At 40.2% G+C, this 9,391-nt stretch overlaps 1 protein-coding gene across 8 annotated transcripts in view; it reads left to right on the forward strand.

Moving 5' to 3' along the window:
* The window catches only part of ASIP (agouti signaling protein), a 1,080,532-nt gene extending 1,073,840 nt beyond the window's left edge, over nucleotides 1-6,692 (forward strand). For all 8 annotated transcript variants that reach the window (XM_085619088.1, XM_085619089.1, XM_085619084.1 and 5 more), the window contains one exon: nucleotides 218-6,692. In XM_085619088.1, coding sequence (XP_085475214.1) covers nucleotides 218-388 — 171 coding nt within the window. In that variant the 3' untranslated portion in view covers nucleotides 389-6,692. The remainder of the gene's footprint in view (nucleotides 1-217) is intronic.
* The last annotated feature ends 2,699 nt before the right edge of the window (nucleotides 6,693-9,391 follow it).

Below are 9,391 nucleotides of genomic sequence, written 5' to 3' on the forward strand. Positions count from 1 at the left end.
TGTTTGAAATATGAATGAGAGATACCTGAGTGGAAATAGATCCCCAAAATAATTGTCTTAATTGTTGTGGATGTAGTGGTCTTCTCTCATTTGACCATGACATACTTCATAGAGGTATTTTGTATGCACAATATCCTGGTTATGACTGGCAAGTTCACATCATCCTCACCCTGTTTTGCTAATATTTTTGGGTTAACTTCTGTTTTTTTTCCTACAGAAAAAAGTTTTACCTGTGAAACCTCCAAGACCCCCACCACCAGCTAACTGCATTCCACTTTATTCAAGCTGCAAGCCACCATCCCCACCTTGCTGCACCCCATGTGCCATCTGCAAATGTCAGCTCTTTCAAACTGTCTGCTTGTACAGAATGGGATACCCCAACTGCTGAACCATAGAAAAGCTGAACTTGTTGTGTTCTTGCACTTTACTTTTTTATTTCCTGTTTGCATAACAAGTGCTAATGAGGTAGAACAAAAGAAAAATTATGTGGGGACTGCAACTGCCTGTGCACTGTCACTAATCAACTAGAAGCACAACTATTGACTTGCAGAACACAGAACAGATGGGCAGAAGAAACTGAACAGTGAAAGAAGCATAGCACAAAAAAGTACCTCTTCTGTAAGAACTCTTGCTCACTCTTACCAAAACTTCATGTTGAAAGATTAGGTGATCTCAGTGGAGTCAGTCGAGCTATGTGAGGAATCACATCTGTCTAAAGCAGAACGCTAACTGCCATCCGAGATGTCTCAACTTCATTTCCTGGGCACCTGCTTGGAAATTCCTGAGGAAACTGGGAAAATATATATATATATTTTTTAAAAAGGAAAATGTTGTAATGGTCTCGAATGGAGACCACATGGTATAACAAGTTTGAGATGTTTCCAACTCTTTCTAAAAACCTTCATACTGTAAGAACTAAGGCCACCCTGGGACTTTGTTTCACACTACAATCCTTCATTTAATCCCAATTGCTGTTTATCAACATGTGAAAAAGGGACTGGAATTTAATGAAAAGGGTTTACCTAAAAATTGCAATGGATTTATTAACAGTGTTATTATATAGCTATGTTTTTGAATGTTGCTTATCATCATCGTCATTAATATGTGATCTGTCATCTTTATTGTTATGCAGCACAAAAGTGATGCGTACAAATGTTCGTATCCATATGGTAATTATCCTGGGCGCATTCCATGCTATCCATTTTTGCTTATCTTTGCTGTTTATAGACAGGCATCAATCATATGAAAATCCTCCTTTATTCTGAAAGTGATTCTATGTGTAATGCAGAAGACCTCTTCTCCTTTGTACACCGTCAGAAGCAAGCCTAGACAAAGTTCAGTTTCATTGGGCTTCATCAGTCAAGTGCTGTTTGAGTCCCAAACTACACTTTCTCCTTTGGGATGTGACTCTGACTCCTTTGCCAACGGCTGTTCTACTTTACTAATTGTACAGATTGCAACAAAATGTGGAGCTAAATATAGCCAAGGCTAGTTACAAGTAACTTGGATCAATTTTAGTGTCTCTATATCACCTTTTTCTCATTTTTTAATAATTGAATATACTGAAGATCAGGGATGAAATGTAACTTCAGTACAGAAATATTAATGAGATTAGTAAAGGATGTCATAATTTATTTGTTGGTCAGACACTTTGGTAAGCCCTCGTTGGATCCTTTTGAATAGATTGGCTAAAGAAATCTAAATTAAGTTCCGGCCTGAGAAGTGTTTCTTAGAATTCTGGGCTTTGATAAACTTTGGTTGTTCGTAAGCTTGTTAGAAAAATTCTACTCAGTTTGTCTTAAAGCCAGTTTTTGATTGCCTTTGTGTGCGCTTAGCTGAATAATTGTAATATATATGCGCACCAGTGGGTGAACATAGGAAGATGTGTTCCCACTATTGTAAGAATGAGTCGTTTTGCATATTCGGGCAAACATTTTTATACTTTGTTAGAAATAAATGTCTATATATATTATAAAGGTAAGTAAATATGGAGTTAAGAGTAAGAAACCTATACATATCTACAAAGATTTACCACAACTAAATAGAGAGAGTCATTATTTTGGAATTGATATTCTGGTAATTAAAGATGTAATACTGAGTATTGTAGTAGTACACTTTCAGTGCTTTGCACTCTTGTGTGCAGGATGGGTAGGTAGGTAAAGCAACAAAAGTCACATTACATGCCTCTGGATACGGTTTTCTGACCAGCCGATGAGATCTATCCCAGAGGTTAATTTTTACTTCACTAATAAACTGAGATTAAGGTGTTGCAGATCAGGTGTGGCGCACAGAAAAGTGCTGCTTCAAACAAAACCCCTGTTGTGACCTACTTATGGGTTAGATTGTAAAGATCATAGAGAAGGTTCTCACACCTAGGGCAATGGTATTTCTTTTAAATCTGTGGTAGGCAGAAGCAAATTCTGATGAAATTCTACAAAATTCACTTTTGCCCAAAACTCAAGAAAAGTAAGATAGCAATCCCAGAAATCTCAGGTTAGGACAGTTTGTGTGATTTTCCTTGCCTAAACTAGGTTTATGCAGAACAAAATGAGCTAAACAAACTTCCCAGTTTCTGGGCAGTTAAAGCAGTTTGTGTAGTTCTCCATGAACCTTGCTTTGCCAGGGTGGAGACACACAAAGTACTAGACAATGCCAAACATTTACCCCCAGTACAGAGATCTGGGCCTAAATCCATAGTTTTTCGCTCACCACCCCTTTCCAGATCGGACCCATCCATATGCAAATCAATCTTGTCTCTGCTCTCCATGGGAACAGTCCAGCCTGAACTGACAGGCCAGGTCCTCCCCAGACCAGAAACAAGCATCCTTGGACTGGTTTCAAGATATCACCCTTCATCAGCGAGGATAGCTTGACTCCAGTGGCATGGCGAGCACAGGACCCACATCTGGGCATACTCATCCCGCTTAGGGTGACAAATGCAAAAAGGACAACTGCTGGATGGAATGCCAAACAATGCCAAACATTTACCCCCAGTACAGAGATCTGGGACTAAATCCATTGTTTTTTGCTCACCACACTATTCCAGTTTGGACCCAGCCATATGCAAATTAGTCTTGACCCTGCTCACCATGGGAACATTCTACCCTGAACTACCAGGCCAGGTCCTCCCCGGAAACAAACATCCTAGGACCGGTTTCAGGGTATCCACCCGCATCAGTCAGAATAACTTGACAGCAGTGGCATGGCAAGCACGAGACCCACGTCTGGGCATACCCGTCCCACTTAGGGCGACAGATGCAAAAAGAGCAATTGTTGGACGGAATGATGAACAATGTCAAACATTCACCCCAGCACAGAGATCTGGGCTCAAATCACTAATTCCATCGGCCGTGTATTGCTTGGGTTCCAGTTCATGGAGGACCATGCATATGGTGCCCATTTCCAGGAATAACCTAACTAATGCTTTTATCTCCGTGAACACAAGGGCTAACATGATGGTCCCAGATAAAAAAAAAACTTGTACAGTGCTATACAGACTTCGGAAGGACAACAAAGAGTATGTTCCACATGGTGGAGTTGGTGACGTTCACCATCAGGATAATTTTGTTCCCTTCCTCTAAATGCGATGGAGAAATACTTAGCTGACCATCTGGACATCCACTGGGTGTTGGCAGATGTCCTTTTACTGCCCATCAATAAACAATGACACAATTCTGAAAATGCTGAGAATAAAAAAAATTCTTCCTGAAGTGGTAATAACATTTTCCAGCATGTAAACATCTACCTGCTTCAAGAATCAAACGCAGTGCTTTTAAGTTACAGACCTTGCAAATTAAGGTAAACTACCCACAAGTATGGCACTCTATCACGACAAAACTCATCCAGCCCTTCTGCCATACTTAAATCCCTCTCACTCTGAGATGAGTGGAAGTAGGTTACATCCTCCACTTGCCTCTGGTTTTGAATATTAGATCTTCCAAAAATTGTCATAAGTGAAACCAGATTGTAGCAGATCCTAAGAACTGAAACTGAGGAAGACTGAATCTGAATAATGAAATTAGTGTTACCAGGGGTATTACCTCTTCATAATTTTCTTCATCCCAGTCCTCAACTAGAGACATCTTCTGGTAGTGTGCAAACTACAAATGTAGTAATTTAGCCAGACAGTTCTAATAAAATGCACCCAAACTCACTTTAACATATGCTTCAAAATAAAACCAGAATATGAAATTTCCAGATTGCCTGAGATGTGTTCACTGTAAACCAATGTTCAATTAATTGGTCGTGGAAGAGTACATATTTCAACAGCCCACTACTTGTGGATCTCTCATTTTGAACCACAAGCGGAACGTGGGTCACGATGCTCAATTATCTTCTCTACAAATCTCTGTCAAAGATAGCATGAAGAAGCCTTTCCACAAGAGGAATGTATCTGGAGCCTTCCAGAAATGCCTGATTCCCAAGACATAAGCCTTAGATGTAGCTGAGCTGATTCATTTGCTCATGGTGGCTATAGATGGGAGAACTCTGAGCTTTGGATAACTGAGATTTAATAACAGGTTCTCGTACTAAGGGGCGGATTACGATGTTGTTCGGAAAGGCTCCGAATGGCACTCGGAATTGGAGAATCTATGTTTTCGACCGAATCTGTTACATTTCCGAACGACTGATTGTGATGCAAGGAAACCATTTGGGGTGTCCGAAACTGTTCAGAGCGGCATTCGGATTACGATGTCCGATTCTGACAGCCATTCCGAATCGGTCTAACCAACACGAAATGGCTATCAGAATCTGACTTTGGGGTCCTGTAGCAGGTCCCCCTTCACCCGGAGGTCTCCGGTTGGGGTTCGTGGGGATACCCATGGGACCCCTCTTTACAACCATGCACAGTGTGGCATGCACCATGGGTTGTCCGTCACAGGGTGCAAGGCTTTCCCCAACGATCCCTTTTTTCAATGGGAGCCTGTGTTCTCGAACAGAACACAGGCTCCCATTGAAGTAAACGGGAGTCTGACCGAACGATGTTCGGAAGCATCGTAATCGGTTGGTCGTACTCGCAGAACCCGAGTAGGTTGCAAATGATTCTGAAACCGATTTAGTCGGAAGAGCATCGGGACAACATCGTAATAGGCTATGAGTACAAATGCTAAAGGGGTGGTAAATATGCAACGCTTCGTCTTTACTTTTGTCCCAAATATGTGCTACACTTCACTGACAACAGTGCCCAAAGTGGCACGAAAAGCATTATCACTTTACCTAATGGAACTGTTTGGAGAAAACAGGAGTTGTGACTACACCCTCACAGCAACTTGGAGTTGATTACGTCCGAGCTATATCTTATCCTATAATGGAAAGCAGTTTATAAACACTGCTTGGGCAAACTTTTAATTGACATACTATTGCCTCTGATTTACCTAAACCTTATAAAAAACCTCTTAATATGCACGGCAGGCAAAGACATAATTGCCACTATGTATCTTGCATGAAACTTAATAAACACCATCAACTTCGTCTGAAGCATTTGATTATTTTATTAAACTTTAAAATAGTTCACTATACGATACAAAGGTTGAGAATTCTGCTTGAGCTGATTATTTTAACACGCTCCCTGTGGAATGTATTTTACAATTCAATTTGGCAAGCTTATATGTAATTTTGAGGTTATGACAACTCTTTGAAAACCCAATTTAGGCATGTTTTAACATAGAACACCTATTCATGAAATCAGTCAAAAATGTAGTGCACTGTAACTACCCTACCATCCAACACAATAACTTTCAATTAGCTATAGTGAGATTCACTCAATTTGTTTAAGTGCATTCCCTTACAAGCTGCAGTAGTGATATTCCTGTGACTGAACTATTTATCTGTAGGGGAGTTCTTAATGTGTTTGACTGCTTAGCACTCTTTCTACCCTCTCAATCGGATATGATGAATAACCACATTCCTCACACTGTTAAATCATGCTTCTCTTTCTGGCAGACTCACCCGAGGGTCATCTGTGACTTTAGGAAAAGAGGTGGGGTGAGTCAACACCTAAATGCTGCAATGCTGCTAAAAATTTAATTTTTAGAGTTCATCTGGTTCCTAGTTACCAGTGGTGGTGGAACAATTTTCAGAGTGGGGGTGCTATATAATGCACAAATAATGTGAAAATTGGGTAAGAGAAAATATTTATCATTTGCACTTCGCCAAGTAAATTCTATATATTTGCTTGGATCCTATTAAAATATTTTCCCATCACACTTCAGAATTACAATAGAAACTTGCTTCATTTGTGCTTTCTTAATTGCTGATTTGTGTTGAAATATTGTACAGTTAATTTACATGTTTTTAAATGTTGCTGTTTTAGGAAGAAATTGACATCCTTCAGCCTCCTTCACACTCCAAGTACTCCAACAAGATTGTCAGATAGTTTACTTTACAAAACTTCAACCTTTGGTCCTCATGAAGGCCTTGCTGATGGCACATTTATTTTATGTAGCCTTTGCTTCATAAATGAATTGTCTTGATAAGAGCTGGGTAATTTTAAGATGTTAAGATTGTCAGCCTAATGTGTATGTGAGTCCATGTTTCTTCTTGTTGCCTGATAGTGCATAGCTTGGGTTTCAAGTTTAAAATGTAATGTTTCCAAGAGGTATGTATAGCTGCTGGAGTCTGGAAAGTAATGCTGACCTCCCCAAAGAGGTTTTTGATGTGTGCAATGGGTTCCAGGCACCTATGAGGACTGTCACACCATCGCAAAGGGTGTCTTGTGAGAGGTTCTTAAGAAATGGAGCATGGTATTTGTCGTCTTGTGTTGGTCTTGCTGCGTTGGGGAGGAGTATCTCTGACTGATGTTGAGAGCCGCATGATCGATTCTGTGGAGTCGCTGTGGGGTGGCCAGAGACACTGATCAATGAGAGATGCTGTAAGATGGGATGTCGGAAAGGCATCCAGCATGTTTGTTGTAGATATGTCTTCTAGATGGTTGAAATCATAGAGAAAGAGGTTGCTCAAGGAGGTGGTAGAGGCTGCAGTGATAATGCTGGGTGCCTCGTGGGTATTCCTTAAGCAGAGATGAAGGGCTTCTAGACTTCTGCCCTTGCCAGGCCTCAAGAGTCCGAAACTTTATTTGCCCTCACCCTTGTGCAACTTAGCGAGGACGCCATTGTGAGGACCTTCGAATCACGTGCTGGGATACTTTAAACAAATTTTTTTTTAGAACCCAATGCTTTGTATTTATTGGTACAACCCATGCATTTTTATCATCCCACCTGAAGACCCATGCTAAATGAGGGATCAACAGCTCTAACAGGCAAAAACTATAAGTTATGTGGTAAAGTTAGGAAATGACGAGCATTTAAACCAAGTTGGATGTTATTTCCTATTTTTTCCATAGTCTCTAAATCGCTTTCGCTCACACATTTACTCCCCTCCCCAGTAACAACTTGGAAATAGTTCAAAGAGACACCAGCAGCTCCATTTAGAAACATTTAGACTGCGATGCAATATGCAATTCCGATATAAATGCCACTTGTTTTTGCCCTGCCACCTTTTTAAAGCTAAGATCACAAGTTCTACGCACTTTTACCACCCCCCCGTCCAGCAAACACAGCAGCCAGTTCAAAATATAGGAAAAATACGCCACAGAATGGTAAGGCTGTTATTGTCACTTTGACCTATTTCCAAGTTAAATCTGAGGGTTTGTAGAAGAAATATACCAGTCGAAGAGTACCGTTTTCAATTCTTTCGAACAGCCATAATTAAACATTATGCACTTCCGGTTTTGAAGACTGATGCTGCAGCTCTTCCAGTCGCCATTTTTCATGTTCACCATGTATAATTGAATTTGTGGCGTCTCCACAATCGAAGTTGAGAGTCCGCTGTTCTGTGCATGTCCTAGGAGCTCTTTTCTGTGAAGGTGAGCTCACAATATGCGGCTGGAAAGAAATAAAGATACCTTTGTCATCCACTGGAAGGGGTCAAATGCTGATCCAGCTTTACTGCTGGCACCTTTAGGATATTGGGGAAGTGTTTTATGAAAGGCCTTTTAGATAATTCTTGCACAACATTAAAGAACGTTATATTGCAGTATTATCCAATATATATGGAAAAACGTTTCCCAGTCTGACCACGCTTCACATGTATTGCATTGCATGCTTATTACATGTACGAATATTTTAAGTGGTAACCACTATTACGTCAATAATAAAGAGCATACAAAATGATGATGCCTTTCTCATTAGAGAATGTTTCTGAATGCATGTACCAAATAATTCTGATCTTCTTTCATGTTTAGACATTCTGAAATTTGTTGATTTACGTGAAATTTTGCAAAATGAATGTGAAGAATTTGAGTTATCCCCAAGGCCACTGGAATTATGTGGCAGGGGAGCACCAAATAATGCGGCATGGGTAACTTAATTATGCAGCTAGAAAAGACAAATTATGCTGAATAATGGAGTACATTTTTTGATAGTATTATTTCATTAGTTTGTAGTTTAGACACATGGTAATACTGTCATGGCAAAGATTTGGCCTCATTAGTACCAGTTTAACAACCAAATATAAAGCTAAGCAAACAAGATGACCAGTTAACCTTTGCGAAGGTCCTTCTACTGCGTACAAACATGTCGCCATGTTTTTAGTAACTTTTGATCCGTTTGAACCTGAAGAATCTTTTTTCTGTTCAAATCTGCAGAATGTGTAGCAAATGGTGTATTATGTGACAAATGCGGCAAATTCATTATTATGAAGAAAAAAAAAACTGAGGCCACAGAATTGCATAATTCCAGTGGAGCTGTCTATTCTGAATGAAAAATGCACCAACACTCTCCCGGTTATTTCAGTGTGCCATAGGATCCTCGTGAGGGTTGGGTGAACTCAAGCATAGGGGAGCCTGTCTTCACACACACATGGAGTGGGAAGCTCCTGAACATGCTCTTCTTGTTAAAGTGTATAAACAAAAATAGGACCAGCCTAGAATGCGACCAAGAACAGAGACGCTTTAAGACAAGGGAAAAACGTGCAATTGCCCAGGGCCTCCACCTACACAGGGCCATCTGATAAAGTGGTCTTTTTTCTCAGTTTCTCTCACTCTGTCACACATTTATTGATGTCTCCATCAAACCCTCTCCCTCTCTACCTGCCTCTGAACCTCTCTCTAATCGGTGTCATTTTAAGGAGGTTTGGGCACTGAGCAAACCATGTTTTAGCTGGTTTTGTGTAAAAGGTTAAGGGTAACAGTAAATAGATAATAAAATGAAATTTTTTCTGAACAGGGGTCTCAAAAATATGTCTTGCCCACAGCACCAAAAGTCTTTAACATAACTCTGGATAAGAAAACATTGATTACACCTAAGTAATATGCATGTACATAAGGCTGAAAAATGTTTGCCAATGGGGAACATTGTAGTTGAGTTTATGTGATTAATCTGGTTTGGTTGCC

Source organism: Triturus cristatus, chromosome 7 (assembly GCF_964204655.1).
Source record: "Triturus cristatus chromosome 7, aTriCri1.1, whole genome shotgun sequence".
Classification (NCBI taxonomy): Eukaryota; Metazoa; Chordata; class Amphibia; order Caudata; family Salamandridae; genus Triturus; species Triturus cristatus.